Below are 19,498 nucleotides of genomic sequence, written 5' to 3'. Positions count from 1 at the left end.
AAGGTGAAGATCAGCACCCGAGGCAGCACATGAAACTTGCAGCTCTTCTTCACTTTTGATAAACTAAGCACGCTGTTCCACACCACACAAGGACAAAGCCATTACAAATATGTATTGTAAAACTAGAGTAAACCTGCTCTTACGCCACCATAAGGCTACATGGTGAATCTGATAAATGTGCATTAACTACCATCTCTATGCAGGTACCTGCAACCCAAACACACTCATGCACACTTTATAACTACCAACAGGATGATAGTAACCATATCCATACAGTTCATCCTTTTCCCTAAAGCATGGATTCAGTTCTCAGTTCAATGAGCATCACATTATGTTATCTTGCTTTCTGAAGTGCTTCAGGTCAAGCTGCAGTTGGGAAACTGTTTCAAAAGATCCTTCTTTTTCTCTGTGTCAGCTGTTTAACAGAATGTATGAAGGACCACCAGCACACAAACATTATTAAAGAAAACATAACTTAGTAGACAGAAAAAAGTTGTGTTCAAATTAAACATCTTAAAAGTCTTTTAAAAATTCATAGTCACCCCCCAAATGAACAAGAGAATTGAGTAAAGGAACAGAACTTTATTATTAAGTCATTTTATGCAGCTGACTAAACACCAGACCTCTCAAAACCTGTCAATTACAGCACAGTCTATGGGGTAAAAATGGAAGAAAAAACAAGCACAGAAACCCAAAACCCATACATCCTGTATGTCTCCACAAACGGGCACAGTCTTTTTCCTCTTTCCCTCCATTCCCCTTATTTTTAAGAAAAGAAGTGAGTAAGCTCCCTCTCAAATATATTCTCATTTGCCATTACCTCTCATCACCTCTAAAGCACCTACTACAGGGGTACTTTAGGTTATATGGTCAAGGGCTGTGGGCCATAAAACTGTACAGCACAAATTACAGACCAAAAGAATTGCATGAAGTGAATAATATTAATTTGAAAAGACATCCTTGATAACACATGGCACGCAGTAACATAACACTCAAAAGTGCAGTCACCTTCTCATCCCTAACTTTTTTTTAACAAAATAAGACAGAAAAACTGGCTAATACTGGAAGTTGCAAGCAAAAAAATCAGTATAGTTTCCATATTAATTTTCAACTGAAAAACTCAGAAGAGTTCTCCCACCTCAGCTTTCTTTTTGTCTGCAAAACACAGGCAAGATGACACCATAAAGGATAGTACTAAGTGCTACAATTCACATAAAATTCAATACAATTTAAAGCTCCTTCTTTGAATTCAGGAGGATTTACACAACGATGGAGAAATCTCTCACAGAGGTACAATCACTGCCCAGGAAAAATATAAAAATTAATGGCTTACAATTATTTTATCTAGCTAATGAATCCAACAGCAGCTAGGAAATTATGTTCTTCATTGCACCATACTTTGCAGATTATCATCTTCAATAATCCTTAAACACTTCAACTTGACAGTGAAGGTCTTGTTTTAGCAAATGAATTTTCCTGTCACTAGGCTACTCCATAAGCTTGAAAAAGTCCTGTGCCCCCACTTAATTTGTTTTAGTACAGATAGACATATACAAGGAACTCGAAAGTAATTTCCATCTGCTTTACAAAGGAGCCAGAGAAAATATCTTTTTCACTTGACTCTCATTTATGTTACTCTTACAGTTTAAACCAGAAGGGACTCTTCACAGCGTAGCTCCACATTCATCACTGTAATGAACAACAGCAGCTAACACAGGTGAAGGATTCACTCTGCAGCAGCATAGAGCTTCATGGTTTTTTAGAGATGGCTCTGATAAGCTAGTACGAAAGTACCACCAGTATTGAAACTGTGCCTGAAGGTTTGCAGCGAGGTGAAGGTAAGGAGGGCACTGCTGGCATGAGCCAATCACATTCCCCCCACACTCGCTTCGTGCTGTGCTTTGAAGATTTTCAGAACTAGGGGGCTAATAGCTGTCATTGTGTCTCCTGCTTTACTTTGTCTTCAGGTCTCTTATTAGTTACCTGCTTCCAAACCAGAGCATTTCAAATGTACACCATCCTTGCATATAAGCCTTCTAAGGAACAATGTGCAGAAACACACACTTACGTAAATTTTATTTGGGGAAGGTATGGATTCATGATTCAATCAAGCACAGATTCAAGAGTTTCTGACTTTCCAAAGTGCTGTGAAGCATGAAGGATATGGGTTTTCCAGAAGAAAAGGTAGCACTGACAATGGTATCTCAGACAATGACAGAAAAAGAAAGGAAAAGTCTTGCAGCAGCTAAATCCTCCACAGACAGTACCAGCACAGAGCCCTGCCTTCCATCAATGTGGTCGTCTTTCAAAGGAGCACATGACTTTAAAGAAGTTATGACCACAGGGTTGTCAGACAATATATGAGATTTCTCCATGATCATACTCTGCTAAGCAATTAGGTCAAACTGTGCTCTTGAAAATTCGTTTAGCGCAACTGAAGGTTAAGGAATGAAAGCATGTGGGGGAGGAGATGAAGCAGAAAAGAAGTAGAAGGATTTAACTCTCAAGCACATATGAAGCCCTTGCCAGAAAGAGGAGTTGCACTGCTGTTAGAACTTTATAGTGTATGAAAGAAACATTCTTGGCAGTGAAAAACTGGCATCTGTGTACAAAAAGTTTTGTTCCAAGTTACAAGCTGTATACAACACCAAAAAGGAACTCCTTCACATCAGTGTGCTCACCGGTACTGTCTTGTTCATTCTAAATTATACTTTTGTCAATGGATTGATGTGGCTTAGTTGTCAGATAAACAAGTATATTTTCATTACTGTTAACCAGAACAAAGAGATTACATGCTTTTACAGAGTTCTGTAATTCTTTTTTTAAGAACAGATTCTCTTGCATAAGCTGAAATTCTGATGTCAGATTCTTTTTATTATATTCACATTTGGGTTTTGGAATGCAAATTTTAATGAGAAAAGTACTCGGGGTCTATGCTGGCAGCAGATGTTCAGAAAAAAAGGCACACTGAAAAAGCTGGAAGCATTCTTGAAGGTTTGATGATTCTGTCCTCCTGGAAACACATGAATTACTGCAGATACAAAACAGAAGCATACTAAGAGCTCTACAGATTGCTATAAGAAGTTGACTGAATTATTTTTCTGAGTGTAGTCCTGCTTTTTCTAGTGCTTTGAATGGTTAGAATAGGTGGGTAAGAGGCAAACACGGACAGGCATAGACAAAACCTGCCCTGCTTCCTGTATGTATATAAACAATTCAGCTCTGTCTTTAGTTTCATATTATCTACCCAGCACTCACTTGTACAGTCTGGGTAACACCAGACATGCATGCTTGTCACCGTGCCAGCAGATAAGACAAGAAATGCAAGTTATCAACGTCATTGAAACTTTTTACAAAAGACTGAGCAATGGTCAGGCACCATTTTTCTGCTCTCCAATCCAGTTATTGCCTAGCAGGAACAGCAATTACATTAACAGGGAAAATGAAAAAATCAAATTGTTGGCTATTCCTCTGTAAGCAAAAGCATAATATCTAAATGCTGTGACTTCTGCATTTTAGGAGCTGTAAAACTTCTCACTGCTCAGGAAATTAAATCTTTTTCATGGTTCCTTGTTGAGAATTCGTTTTACCGTATGTTATGTTTCACTCTTAAATTTTTTCTAATACAGTTCAATGTGAGATAAATGCACAGCTATCATATTGATTGAAAGCCTGAGAGTTAGTTTTTAAACAGTCTTCTCCATGGTATGTTCAAACTTTTTTTAATTTTTCTTTTTAGTATGAGATTAAGCCATACTGCAAAGCTCAAGAGCCAATTATCAAACCACAGAATGCAAAGAGCTAGGCAATACTCAAGAAAATATTTCTAACAGAAGTCTACTCATAGACATGGTAGTTTAAAATACCGATGTGAAGTCCGTGCTGAAATGTCGTGGTATTTAATGTATAAGCTGGGGGAATGTGTATGGCTGTAAAACTTCCAAGGCAGCTGGATGTCAGCCATTTCCTACTAACAATGTCTGGGCTAGAGCTTGCAGAAACCCCTTTGTTCTGAATACATGTACATCTGCTAAAGCCTTTTCAGAAATCATCTTATAATATGAAAAGCGAAGTATTTGCACTTGTAAACAGCAAAAGCACCACACTGACTGCCATGTATAGTATTAAAAAGTACATGTACACATACAGGTACTTAAAAGAATCAACGCCTAAGTACATATCCATATAAATAAAGGACATGATATACAAGTACTTAATACCAGAGGTAGAGTCTTAAAGCTTCTACTGCTCTTTAGTAATTAATGCTTCTACTGCTGTTTAGTAATTAATTTTCCCCTTCTTTTCGACTTTTCATGAAATTTTTAAACCAACTCAGCAATTAACATTAAATCATAAGTTAATCTAGCTAAATGTAACAAGACACATGTGACATAAATTTAACTCAGAACTGAATATAAAAGCTCAATGATCACTTGCTCGGAAGATCTTAAACCAGGAGCCTGAGGTGAAAATTAAAACATATGAACAGAACAAACATTTGATTTTCGTGATGTTAAAGATTGTTCTTGCTGCTATTTCATAAAAAGTATTTTGAGTTTCATGCTTCTCATTTTAGCAATGAGTTCTGAAGCATGCCTGAGTGGGTATTTGTCCTTCAGCGTGAGGAGGAAGACTTTAGTGACAACTCTTATCAGTTCTCACTTACGTGATCCACTCTTTCATCACAAAGAAAAGGTGATTTATTTCACCCTTTCAGAAACTCCCTGTTTTATAGCATATGACCTATGATCTTAATGAGCAATACCATTATGTCTATAAGCAGCACTCCTATGCAGATTTTGACTCTAGAAGATATCTACGTTGAATGGCTGCATATAAAACAACACAAATGCATGATACTTGCAGCACAGCTGCACCTGTCAGATACATTAAACAATGTTTAATGTAAGAAAATGCTGCTTTTTCTGTATACTTGAAAAATCATTTAATGTTTTAAGTCATAGGGTATGTAACATTCAAACGCTTGCCAGAAAAAGGGTGAAACTAATCACTGAAAGCAGAAGTGAGGATGGACTGCAAAGCCCCAAACAGATTATGGCTCAGCTTTCCCAAGAAATGATACAAATTAAAGGTGTGGAAGAGATTTCACAGTATTTCATTACTTCCTATTTCTTCCATGTATGAAGAACCACTGTAAAAGTCACAGGTGTTACTAACCTTTCAGTATGAATGCACAAGTAGAAACAACCAACCTCAAGCTTATGCTCCGCAGAAGATGGCGGAAAAATTTTTTGTGTAGAAAAATTCTGAGTTTTCTTCTTCAATTAATAATTTGTTTTTAGCTAAATACATAAGAAACTCACCAAGCTATAAACATATGATTTAAACCAGTGATGAAAATACTGCTTTTTCTTGACTTAAAGGCAGCTTTTGAAGACAACACAGCATTATAAACAAAGCGGTTTTTGTCACAAACACAAATCTCATAACAAGTGCCTTAGTAACCTCCATAAACATTATGGTTTTATGAGTTGCTATTTACAGTCAAATTGTCTGCTTCCCTAGATCTTCAGCTTTCATTCACGACTATTCACTCCCACATACAAGCTTCAACACCTAGTTGTGCCTCTGACAGCTGTGCAAAGGAGGGCTTGTCTGGCTACCCTACAGCTGCTGCCACAGGAAAACATACTCAGACTGTGCTGTAACCAGTCTTGTTGTCCAGGGTTAATCACAGTCAGGTTTTGCTTCCCATTTCAGAGCAGCTCTTCCACGACTCCATAATCAGCTGGTCACACATGCATGGCACTGGCATGGAGGACACAGTGTGGTTCAGTAGGCTGAGCCAGCATCTGTCCCAAACAGAGGCTTCCCCATCCCGCTGGCTGTGCACTCCTATACTGGTGGCTGGCACTGAACCTTCCCTGACATGCCCACAGTGACTCAGTTCAGGGAGCTCAATCTGTAATCCCCTCCTACTTCCAGGCTGCACTCAAGATGGTGCCAGCACTAGCAGTGGAGAAGCAGCAGGAGAATGCAGCTCAGCAGGTGAGAAACAAGACCATCTCGCTCACTGACCCTTGCATTAGGCTGGCTTAGCCACCCTAAAAACAGCCAGGTGGGCTGGCAGGCAGCAAGGGCAGCACTGACTAGGAACTGACACACCCTTGGAAGAAACAGTAATGTAAAGGTTTCTTTCTAGAGGATCAAAAGGGGCAGTAGAAGTAGACTAGCTTTGTAAAATAGAATCTGGAATGATTTATTTCTCAGTTAATGTTATAACTGGCAACAAAACCAGGAAAAGAGATCCTTCTTTTAGACAAGAATGTGAAATAAATAGTATTGGAAAGCCCTTTCAAATAAAAAGCAATGCGAAAAGGTGATACATAAGGAACTAAGCCATTCCCTGACGTGCTTTCCTTTCCCAGGGAATCAATGACAGTTCTATTCAGATGGCCCTGCCCATGGTGATGAGCAAATACTGCCAGACAGACAATATACAAACGAAGTTCAAACTCCCGTACCAAAGTGTTTGAAGTCTATGTTTGAAGGGGGAAAAAAACCATAACAAAACAAAACCCCCACCACACACCCCCCCAAAAAAAAAACAAACCCCAAACCCAAAAACAACCCTAAACCAAAATAAAACTCCCAAAAGATAAAGAAAGCTGAAGGAGACAAATTGAAATATCTGTCTCTGGGATTACATCTGCATCACCCTCATTAAAGGTAACAGGAGCCAAGTGTCCCAATAAAGGAGTCTGAGTCAGCAAAAAGAAAGGTATTGAAAGAAGGTTAAAATTTGTTACGATTCAAGACTCCCACGAACTTTTTTTTACTTATAAAATAATAAACTGCTAGTTTTGTTGATGAAGTTATTTTAAGTGCTGAGTTCTTGGCCTCAAAGTTGTTGGACCCAAGTAAGATACCCACTAGTACTATTTTCCCCTGTGGATAAAGGGGAAAACCCACACCTCAACATGCATTACACTTGGCAGAATAACTTAATTGTAAATCATGCCAGAATAGAATACAACATTTTCAATTAACATAAAAATTAGCTCCACCCAGTTATACCTATATAGCTGGGCAAAGTAAGCATGTTACTAAATAACAGACACCACCAAGGGTACATATGATTTCAAGTTTTAAGCATTGGCCCTCTGAGTTTCATCTAGAAATACAGGATTACAAAGTACCATCTCAGCAAAGAAGTCCAATCTCTCAAGCTGTAGGCAACTCTTCAATATTCAATGAGTCTAAAAACTTCAGAAAAAGGAGATGATAGGAAAGAAGAGATGAGATGATTGATATTGTTTACTTTGGCTGAACACCAGGTATCTTTGCATTGCCTAATCAGAAGTCCCCTCATCAGGATCACAGGAATTGATCTTGGTCTTCCTGCGTGTCAGAGGTCACCGATCTCTTTCTGGGGCCTCTGCATCAACTACATGGACAGCCTTCTTACTAGGTTTCTTCCCCCTCAATTCTCATACCCGGGCTTCAAGTTTATAGGTAGGTTCACCATCCCATTTCTTCATGTGTTCCCCTTGGTCACGCAGAAAGAACCATAGCTCACCACATGGCCTGCTCTTGGGGATTCCTTTCCTTCTGAGTGGGACAGGAGACTGAGACAGATCGCGCACATCGTGTCCACAGTTGGTTCATCCATCCTTGGATGGTATATTGTCAACAAGCAGTTAACATATGATGAAGGGGCACTTGAATTACTTTTCTCCACATGGCAGCGTGCAAGGAACAAGCTCTGGAGTTAGAAGGAAGTTTTTATCATCTGAGTCACTGTAAATCATTTCCAGCATGGGCAATTCCCGCAGGTACTGGACACCTTCCTCTGCAGTAGTCCACCTTCTTGGGGAGCTCATTAGATCTTCCTTGAACGGGTACCTTTCTCTCACAGCAAAGAGGATCCGGAGCCAAAGACTGCGAATAAATCTCTCCCTTCCAATTTCCTGTTCAATTTCACGATCTCTGGCGATAGATCCTAGTTGCTGTGCTTCATGACCTTCTAACAGGTGACTTCTAGCCCCGTAACCCAGCATCGGAGCAGCCAGGTAAGAATTGGTTCACCAGGCTGGTGGCTGTAATCTCTCAGCAAGTCCCGAAGTTCTGATGGACTTAGGGACCGGGTAACTTCACTTTCCTGTCTAATTTCTTCTCTAATTGATCGACCTTCTTCTGTTGATGAACTGGCTCTTTGTGGACTGGCTCTTTGCCCTGCCTCCTCTCCTTCTTCTGTTGTAACTTCCATTAATTCTTCTCTTGGAGGCGCGGGCGGGATAGATCCTTCTCCTCCTTCCTCCCTTACTAATCATGGAGGTAGTCCTGTAGGTCCTGTAGATCTCCTTATCCATGTCTTCCTTTTCACTACAGGGGCAATAAAGACTTCAGATGTTGTAGTTTGGGTCCCTGTCTCAGTCATAGTCTGTTTAGAGTATTGAACAGCAGCTCGATAGGCACAGGCCAGGCCCCACTACAGGGTGAGAAGTTGCTGGTTTCGATCGGGGTAGGCAAGGTATCCTTCCATTAAACGATGTGGCAGTTTGTTGGGGTTGAATACTTGTTCTGGTGTGAAGTCCCAAGCAACAGGGGGTGTTAGACACAATAAGAACCTGCCTAAATTCATTCACATTCCTTGCCATCCAGGAACTGACCCCTTTAGAGAACATCCCAGTAAATTCTCTCTTGAAATTGGTTTTGTTCTAACACAAGGCAAGAAAGACACCACTACCTTCTCCACTCCCTATACTGTTTTAAGAGCGTTGATTATAAGCAGTAAAATACCCAAATAGCTCAGGTAAGGATTAGTAAGGATCATGAGCACCTTCATCACAAGACCTTCTATGTCAAAATTAAGAAGGGAAAAAAAAATTGATTTTATGCCCTTGTAGGTCCTTTAGGAGATAAGTTCCATATCCCAACAAAAGTGTTAAGTAAAAGTACCGGCATAGCCACTAAAGCTGGGCATATAGCCATTTTTATGTTAAATGTTCCCAGGTTAGCAAAAACAGATAAGTGAGGCAGTTGTTTATATAAACAATCCTTCTTGGCAGTGGTCCAGGGTTTCAGCACCAAATTTGTTATTGTTTACTTTGGCTAAACACTAGGTATCCGCTGGGCCTGTGCCCAAGTCCCTCCAGAGGGAAGTGGGGGGAGGAGAGGGAAAAGAGGGAAGGGAAAAACTACTAGATTGGAGCTGCTAAGAGAGATTATTTATATTTACACAAAGATAGAAAACACTATAAGCAATACGCATGCAGAGAAGGACTAAAAATAAAGATACTTCCCCACAACCAATGATCTCCTCCCCCGATGGAACTGCCTGACCACTCCACACAGCTACCCCAGAAGAGAAGAGAGCAAGCTACCTCTTCCTCCTCTTTTTATGTTTTAGCTGACGTAACATGGTATGGAACATCTTCCTATTCGAGTCAGGTGACTTATCCTAGTTTCCTCCCCGGAAAAAGAAATGTTATTTAGCTACACAAACCCACTACAACGATTCATACCACTTCTCTATAATCACAAGACAGTTAAAAGTCACCAGATTTTAGAAAATGAGCAGCCTTTCTCTGTCCTGTAACAGTAACAACTTCAGAACACCATAGGTCCAACAGACTATGTGACCTGGAAAAATGTCTCTCTGCTTATCAGTTCTCATAGCTCATAAGCAGGTAGTCTAAGTGAACACTTCTACAGGCACACCCACTCAGTACCTCAAGTCTTAAAACAACCACTTACTGATACTTGAGAGAAGACTAAGGAAAGGTACAAGAGTGCAGAAGCCAATTTCCATCCCAGATAGAAAGCAGGGTTCCTTAAGTAACCTTTGAAAACTTAGAAACATAGTATTAATTGCTCACAAATAAAGGCATAGTGGAAATAAAATATTTTCAGTACACCAGTTCAGTTACAGGCTTTCAGCAGCAAGAAGTGCACAGACAGAATGCTACTGACACAAGCAATTTTATTCCTTTCAAAGCTCACTCCTATGTGTAATTCAGCAAAAAATTCACTTAATGTACAATTATAATTTACACTGACTGTGAACTCTCCAAAGCTTTGGATATGTCCTCCTATGTTTGTGACCACTTAGTAGGCTATTTTTCTTTCAGCTTTCTTTCAGGCTGTTTTCTTTCAGTTAAACACAAGCAAGACCATCTAAGCTTCATATCAAAGATTTGCACCTGCAAGCAGATGGTACTGAGGAAGACTTGCTCTAGTAGAGTGGTCCACCACCACAATGCAGGGACCCTGCTGCTGGTCAAGGCACACACATCGTTGCAGCCATGACACGATGCTTCCTCCTCAATAGTATTGCCTCTTGGAGGGGAAATTGTCTGGCACATTAGCTTGCAAAAACAGGAGGGAATAAGGGGAAGGAAATAAAACATCTCAAACCAACAGAATAAGGTTGCAGACCATCATGTGGATTAATCAGCACACTATTTTACAGCAATCCGAAACCATATGAACTATTCCGGATTTGTGTGAAAAGCACGTATTTTAAGACATTCACCCTAACATCAGTGTGTGCCACAACCAAAAAAACCCACCAAGCTCCAACACATCAGAAGTATAGCACTTCTAGCACAACAGGACAACATCCTCAAGGACTGCAATATGCCTGGAAACTCTGAAAGAGTTAAAGCTGATCTGAGATATCCACAATGACTGTACCCTTATCAGCTTTCTCCTTCTCCAGAACAGTATCATGCAATTCTTCCCTCTAATTTTAAAAACTCAATCTTGATACAGTTTAGGTTCCCTGTTCACACTGATTTTGTTTCAACAAGTCCCGTAAGGTCACTCTCCTTCAGGCAAGCAGCCTTTCAATTTCCAGTCTGCAGAACCTTCTGCGAACACCTGAAGTGGGTTGAGTCTGGCTGGATACCAGGTACCCACTAAAGCCACCCTCTCACTCTCCCTCTGCAACTGGATAGAGGAGAGAGAAAAAAAAAAACAGCTAAGGATTCATGAGTTGAGCTAACAGCTGGGAGAGGTCACTTACTGATTACCTTCATGGGCAAAACAGACTCAAAGTGGGGATATTATTTAAATTTATTACTCTTAAGAGCCAAAGAGTGAGAAATAAAACAGTCTTAAAAACACCTTCCTCCCACCCCTCCTTTCTTCCATGTTCTCCCTCCTCCCCCCCAGCGGTGCAGGGGGACGGGGAATGGGGGTTATGGTCAGTTGTTGTTTCTGCCGCTGCTCAGGGAGAGGAGTCCTTCCCCTGCTCCTGTGGGGTCCCTTCCACGGGAGACAGTCCTTGATGGACCTCTCCAATGTGAGTCCATCCCTCAGGCAACAGTTCTTCCCAAACCGCTGTCCTGTGGGGTCACTCCTCCATGGGGTGCAGTCCTTCATGAATGAGCTGCTCCACCGTGGGTCCCCCACAGGGGTCACAAGTCCTACCCGGAAAAAACCTGGTCCAGCATGGGCTTCCCTCTCCACGGGCTGCAGGTCTCCAGCAGGATTCTGCTCCATCTTGGGCCTGCCACAGGATCACAGCTTCTTTCATGTATCCACTTGCTCCAGCATGGGCTCCTCCATGGGCTGCAGGTGGGTCTCTGCACCCCGATGGTCCTCCATGGGCTGCAGGGGCACAGCTGCTCCACCATGGTCTGCACCACGGGCTGCAGGGGCCTCAGCTCTGACGCCTGGAGCACCTCCTGCCCCTCTTTCTGCACTGACCTTGGTGTCTACATTGCTATTCCCATGTTCTCACTCTGCTCTTCCCTGGCTGGAATTTCTTCTGCTCAACAATCCTCTGTTCTTAAATATGTTATCACAGAGACATTACTATCACTCCTGATTGGCTTGGCCTTGGCCACCGGTAGGAAGCCCGTCCTGGAGCCCGCTGGCATTGGCTCCACCAGACAGGGGAAGTTTCTAGCAGCTTCTGACAGAAGGCACCTCTGTAGCCCCTCCGCTACAAACCCAGCCACAGAAAACCACTACAATACTGTAAATCTACATTTAGTTTATAAAGTTTCTATGTTTCACCAACCATTTTAATTCTTCCAGTGTATTAAAAAAATCATACCACTCCAAGCTTAGTGGTGCAAAGCTAAATGTACTGAAGTCTTAAGTCTTCTTTCTTAGGAAGCTTCTCCCCACAGTTTCACTATCTTAGCTTAGCATGTCTTCTTTGTTTTATAACAGAACAGCAGCAATCTCTTTGAAACTGAGGGACAAGAGCTGCAAGTATCACGTAAAGGAGGACAGAGCAAGATTTGCACCAGGATATGGGAAGAAACCTGCTGTTACAATTCATCTCTGGCATTAGGCTGTCCCATAACTGCATTAAAAACAAACAGGATCGTCAACGAGCAATTGACCAAAATATGCAGGCTTCACTCTTACCGTATCACCTCCTAGATGATAACATGTCAGAGTTTAACAACATCAATTGTATTAGACTCCTTGGCACAGGCCTTTGTACCCAGTTCTACTAAATTTCACACCATTTATGTCATGCCAAAGTTCACTGCATAAGGAAGACGTGGAACAAAACAGTTCAGGCTTGAAGATCTTTAGGCTTTGTCCATACTTCTCTCAGCTGACAGCTATCTTAGCCATGAACTCATGATGGGTAAGATTTACTATACTGTATGGCAAGTCAGTGAACGTTTTTCAGGTTTGGCAGATAATCCTCCTTTGTGACACCTATTTTCCTGCGTGGGGGTCAAAATACAGTTTGAGAAATAACAGTCTTATTTGAGACAGAACTGCTACACAAGCCACCACCATCCAGGAAACAAGTTACTGACCAGCTGCTTTAACTGGCAACTTTTCTTCAGGATATAAAATTGTACCAAGTTGCACAGGTATGCTAACCAAGCCAGTTAAAAACAGAAGGACATCTGGACATTAAGCTAGAGTCTCGCAGGATATGCAATCTCCTCCAAAAAACTGGTACGCATCTGAATACCTCTAACTAACTGCAACAACCATTCGTGAAGATTACAGAACTATTGCACCACCCATAGTTCTCCTAATTTCCAGCTTAAACTTCCTTGTTGTCGGTTTATGTTCTTCTGCCTTTGTGGTAAAGTGACTCTTTATCTCTGTCCCTCCCGCATATTTAACTTGAGGTAGATTTATGGAGGCAATCACAACTCCATGCAGGCTGAGATTTCACCGTGGTTTCAGCTGATCTGAGAGTGTACTGCTGCCATAAATTAGATATAAGGTGGGTTTTTTCCTTCCCTTTGACAGCAGCAGTACATCAAAAAAACCCAACCGACACACAAACACAGAGGAGAGGAAAGTGATACTGGTCCTTTCAGCCACCGACAGTGTGGCCTGAGCTTGGCACAAAGCTCTCATGCACAGTGCTCCCTTTTCCTAGGCTAAAGGGGTCAACTTCTGTTCGGTATGCATAGCTCCAGCAGAGAAACTAACATACTAAAATATCGTTAAGGGAGATAATGGGGAGGAAAAAAAACAAACACCAAAAAAACCCCACAAACACAAAATAACAAAAAAAGAAAGCCTGAAAAGACAGAATCAAAGTTTCAGCACACTCCTAACATACCTACTCTGGTACTCTGGTACTGATCACTGAGCCTGGCCAGAAGAAAAATCAGATGAGCATTTTTATCTGCTTCTTGATGAGTTTAGATTTACAAAGTTTTGTGCATTTAAACAGAAAGCACAGAATAATCAGCAAGCTGTAGTTTTTATTACACCACGTTTTAAAAGACGTACAAAGCAGTCATTATTCTCTCTCAGAGTGAGAAATAAAGTAAGCAGGACCAAGTTATAACCAAAACAGCATCAGCACTTCCTGTGCTTTTCATGAAGCCAGGCTCTCAACACATCAGCAATTGTCAACACTGGCACTGTATGGTGAACAGTCTCTTGTAGCCTGTGCCATCACCAGCTTTTAGGTTATCATGCATTTGTGAAAAGAAGGCATTTTGAGGGAGGTAAAGTGACTTGAGATGCCCACTTTTTCCAACATGTTTTCCAGCTAAGAAACCTTCCTTTTCAGTATTCATGCAACCACCAAGGCCAGGACTTGCAGACAAGCACAGAATAACCAACTTCTCCTCTGAGAGTTAACAAGACTGATAAAACATGTATGTGGTTCACAAACAGTACAGTAATTTGAACTGATTCTTTGCTGTAATTTGAATTTCACAATTTTTAATTCTTCAAATAAAAATAAAAGAGCACACAAGGACACCAACCAACCAGGTTTCCCAGTCAAACAGCAGCTTTGTGAGCAACATTTCTAGAGTTCTTTTCAAGGTCCTTGTCCCTGAAAAACTCATATAGTCCACTCAATTTAATTAATTATCATGTTCTACTGGAATTTGTACAAAGTAGTTATAAAAACAGTGAATCACACACTTGCAGTATTTATCACTGTGTCTGTAAGAATAACACAGGAAATGGCACCGCAGAGGTCTGCACCTTCTGTCTCTACAGAGCTTAACCATTCAACTGCTGTATGAGAAGGTTAACACATGCCTTTTAATGGGGTAATAGAAATAAGGTTACAGCAACAATATCCAAGGAAACCGAAACTGGAAATTCCAGTGTACCACAGTTAAAATTTTTATAGCTTACATAAAATACTTTTCACATTTCTCCTTCCCTCCATATTATTTCTAATCTGATAATTCATAGGAAAAAATTTTATACTATAATATTAGTAAAGATGGTTGTCATGGGTTTTAAATGTGACCATTTTAAAAAGAATTATCACCTCAAAGGAGTTTAACATTCTGTACATCTCATAACAGAGCCTGACAATACTCACATAATTTTAGCACATTGGCTAGTTAGCAAGATTAGCTTAGGTTGTCAAGCCTGAAAAGTGTCATGAAGGTCAAATTCTAGTTGCCATTCAATTTGTTTGATTTCCTCCCCTCCCATGTTTTTACTTTCCTCCCAATACAGAATTGCAATGTAGTTAAGGTTACAGTGTTTGGGTAGATGATGGACAGCCTCCGCACTTGTAAAAAGCACTGTTACTGAAAACTGGTATGTGAATAATCAAAAATACATACATGCATAAATATAGATGTGTGTATATATATATATATATATATATATATGTGGGTAAGTATGCATGTTCAGCCTACATGCTCCCTACTTACTATGGGAATAATTTTCCAGCATCTGGGAAAAAATTAAAAAAAAAAATCCCTTTTCACTCAACTCTGAAACATAAAAGAACATTTTCCAGAATGTAAACAAACATTTGCACAAAGCTCTGTTCTCTCTTATCAACACCTTCAGCAACATCTTCTATGCACTTTTCTCTCACAACTAATAAAGCAACTAGGTACATTAGATAGCAAGGTTAACTCAATGCTTTTTACTACTAACTTCTCTGTTTAGTAAGGTACCCAAGCAGAAGCAGAGCAGTCTTCAAAAATGGCAAGAAAAAAAATTCATTGTAGCTTTCATTCGACAAGTTGCAAATGTTTCCCTAGTGAGCCCAACAGGTCCAAACAAGCTTGACATTCAAAACTGTTAAGATACCCCTTCCTACTTTCTGAATCAACAAGAATCTGAAAATTACAAATCAGAGTGAAATGCAAATACTGTTCTTTAATTCCAAAACTTAATTTCAACAGTCTGCATCTCTTTTAGAAAGCACACGGAAATTTAAAAGAAAATAAAACAACTAAAAGGAAAGTGTGGTGGTAAGGGGTGAAGGAAGAAGGAGCTGTCTGTAAAAACAGGAAATAAATCCTTTCAATCCACATAGATGAACACGGTATATATCTATACCATAGCTTTGATTGGGTACCTCTCCGTAAAATTATTTAAGCAACACTACATTTCTCACAATACTGTATGAATTCCCAAGGCCAGTTCACAGGAGATTAAAAAAATATTTTTAATAGTTTGGTGAGGTTTCAAGATCTTTACTTGCTTTATCACCATGGTGAGGTTATTAAAACTGATCAACTTGAACTCCTGCCTTTTGGGTAGACTGTAACAGGGTACTTAAAATGCACAGTCACTCCACCTGAAACTGCACACAGAATTAAAATGACAAAATAGCTTTAGTAATTTTTTTTGCTCTTCTGTGATAACATTTACCACTCCTTGAAATATCATGGTTAGATGATTATGTAACACATCTGTAGACAGCCTGCATCCGACCAGTGCAAGTAATAATACGTATCATTTCAAATTTATAAGATGAAAAAAAAAAAGTGTATGCAATGTACCATACACTAATCAACAGCACAATTTTCTTATATGTTCTAAAGACAGCATTGGATCCATAAGTCTCACAAGACCGCTTTCGTACAAAAGTTTAAGATAAATCAACCTGAACAGCCACAAACATGTTGGAAGAAATCACATACGGGCAAGAAAAATAAATAAGGGTGATCCTGTCATCATTCACCATCCCAAGTTTCTTTTTTCTTATTCTCCCCAGGCATAAATGAAAACAAACCAAAGAATGGAATTAAACAGTTCACTAAAAGGACAAAGACTGTTTATTACTTCTTCTGCAAAAGCACTGTGAAATACCAAAAAAGTAGAAAATGCTTTTTTTTGTAGCCCAGACACATCATATTCTCTTCTCCTTGTTTCCCACAACTCTAGATTTTATGCTAAGCAATACTTAAACCTCCTTTATTACTTTCAATCATAAATTTCACTTACACAGCCCATTTGCTTTCTTCAAAACACCTTTCTTATTCAAATGATTTTTTTTTATTCTATGTCAGAAGTAATGTAATAAAGACTCGAAAAATTTACAAGGGAAAATAGTGAAGATTATTAAAATATCTGAATATTCGCATTTTCACTGAGCTTTCTCAAAAGGCAGAGTGGTCAAGGAACTTCAGGATCTTTTTATTTGAACACAACTTTGTCAGTAAAAACTTGCCTGTTAATTTATTCACCTTGTTTGCTTCATGCCTGCAGCTAAGTAACAGGAAAATAAAAGAATTCTTCCATAAGGGGAAAATAGCTTCATTTTGCAAAATTAATCTTCATCATTGCTTAGCTCAAGTATTAAATTACAATTTGGGTTCCCTAATGAATACAGGAAATTTTGAAGTCAAAGGTGTTTTTAATATTCACCGCTTTCTAAATTTTGAGCCTCGGGGTAACTACATTTATATGCAAATCTAACAGTCAGAAACCTATCTAAGGCATAAAGGAGGAATGGAAAACGACAGATTTACAAAAAAGTATTTTGCGCAACCCTAGGAATTTAAGTTCAAAAATAAGTTAAAAACAGTGGAATAGTCCTGGTCTCTTAAAATGAAGTTGAAGTGAAAGCTTTGGCCCTTTTTAATAACTGTATTCCATTTTTAAAGCAAAAGCCTTCTCAAACATTTCACAGTGTTTTCCCATCCACTGGTATTTTCTCACAAAAGTAGACAAAATTGATGAGGCTCTTATATTTCTTTACTTTTTTTCAAGTAAAAACTAGAGTAGACTTTAACATTCTTTAAAAACTGTAAAATATTACAGGTTCAGACTGCATGTCCAGCTTATATAGCATCAGGATGAATGATTAGTGTTGTAATACCCTGTCTGTATCATATTAATATACTACTTTTAAAGTGAACACCATTACCTATTACTCTACTAATTTGAAACACTCTATGTGTTTTGGTTTTTTGTTGTTCTTTTACTACCTAACATTTTCCGTGTTTGCACTTCCCATACTGTAAAAATGAAATGCCTTGTCTCCAGTGCTGTGTTCCAGAGCTAACACGGGACTTCCAAAGCACATTTGTTTGGAAAAAACCTCCACAAATTTAAACATTTCTTAGGTAACTGGCCTAAGGGCAATTGTTCTATGTCATAAACATGTACTGGGGACCAAACTTTGCATTGATGCTTTCTCTTTAAAATAATACAAGAGAAGTATTTTTTTAAACACTTTCTGAACTTGAATACTGACATTCTCTTCTCCCTGAACAACCTTAAAACCCCACAATATATCCATGTCTTTACTTTCTTCTATAAATCAGTACCTGTAAGCACAACAATGGTTTTACTTTTAAGAGTCCAGAAATCTAAACCTGAATTTTGGAACACTACATGTTCTTGTCAAAAAGACTGGAAGGTAAATAAAACAATTTTAGGTGCCCCCCCCCGAAGAATGTTTAGACCACATAATATGAATTTATGCTTTAACATCATAACACATCCATGAAGTTATACAGTAAATTAATATGACTTCACTGTCCTACACAGCCTGTTATTCTAGGTGTATGAAAATGTCAACCCAGCACACTATTGTGAAAATAAAAGCACACATTCATCAAGTCACATCTACAAGCTTGCACAAAAATGGGATGAAGTTTATTTTAAATACAGTCCAATTAACTTTCTTACAATGTGAGGGGCTTTTTCGTCGGTTGTAGTCGTGGTGGGGTTGGGTTTTTTGGGGAGGTTTGGGTTGCGGATTTTGGTTTTGGGGGGAGTTCTTTAAGAAATAGTGATGGATTTTTAAGTACCTGCCTATTCAAGTACCTTGTTCACACCATTTGATAGGACTGGACCCTTCACTGGAAATATACGAACAGGAGCACGCTGGTGCGCGTGGCCCGTGTGCACTGAATGTCCTATGTTAATTTAACACTGATCCTGAGCTTGGAAATCACCAAGACAAACACCAGAAAAGGATTCTGCCATACTGGTGTGGTAGAACTTCACTGGATTCCCCCTTAGAGATGGGCGAATGCAGCTGAAAAGAAATCGCACGTAACACAATTCGGCGTTAAAGTAATAGTTTAAAACAAGGAAAATACCGGAAAAAACAAGGCATGACTCATAGTGCGAGCTCGGAGGAGCTCACAGCCACACAGCATTCAAGAATCAAGGTTCAAGCAGGCAGTTCTGCATCTGCAGAGCTCTGCTCACATCCCGTGATCTGATTTCTAGCTCCAATACTGATGCCCAGACAATGGTCTTCGCCACAGTACTATCGATGAAATACAGAGCCTCTCACTTCTTTAATCTTGTTATTAAATCAAAATCCAGCATGCAATGCACACGGAGTCCTTCACACTACTAACAACGCAAACTTCTCTCCTTCAAACCCAACACGTTTCCAGTCACTCGCCTGTACAGCAGCAAGGCTCGCACTGCCACGGCTGCCCGGTGGCAGCAGGGGCGTCCGTACGCGCCCCACAGCACCCGGGCGGGCATCAAGCTTAGAAGGTACCGGTTAGGACCTGTCCAGGTCCAAAAACCCCATCGGACCCGTATTAAAAAAGCAAACACGCGGTAACTTCAAATCCAACTCCCTTTCGCGTCTTCAGGCACATTAGGAGACGTGGAGGCAACGCTGGGGCGCGCCCGCCCTCGTCCCTTGCCCCGCCGCGCTCAGCGGCCACGGCTCCCCCCCCGCACCCACCTGCCGAGGTCCTCGCCCGTCTCGTAGTGCTCCTCCAGGTTCTCCTGCCGGAACACCGTCATGGTCGCCGCCCGCCGCCGGCTTCAGCCTCTGTTCGGCGCCCTCATCACCAATGCCCCGGAGCCGCCCCGCGCCCGGCTGCGCGCCCTGCGGAGC

General features: G+C 40.3%; 1 protein-coding gene across 1 annotated transcript in view; it reads right to left on the bottom strand.

Moving 5' to 3' along the window:
- The window catches only part of DAPK1 (death associated protein kinase 1), a 91,195-nt gene that overhangs the window by 71,218 nt on the left and 479 nt on the right, over positions 1-19,498 (bottom strand). The window contains exon 2 of the mRNA XM_032675697.1: positions 19,343-19,489. Coding sequence (XP_032531588.1) covers positions 19,343-19,404 — 62 coding nt within the window. The 5' untranslated portion in view covers positions 19,405-19,489. The remainder of the gene's footprint in view (positions 1-19,342; positions 19,490-19,498) is intronic.

This window comes from Chiroxiphia lanceolata, chromosome Z (genome assembly GCF_009829145.1).
Source record: "Chiroxiphia lanceolata isolate bChiLan1 chromosome Z, bChiLan1.pri, whole genome shotgun sequence".
NCBI lineage: Eukaryota > Metazoa > Chordata > Aves > Passeriformes > Pipridae > Chiroxiphia > Chiroxiphia lanceolata.
This window is presented reverse-complemented; position numbering and strand designations above follow the sequence as displayed.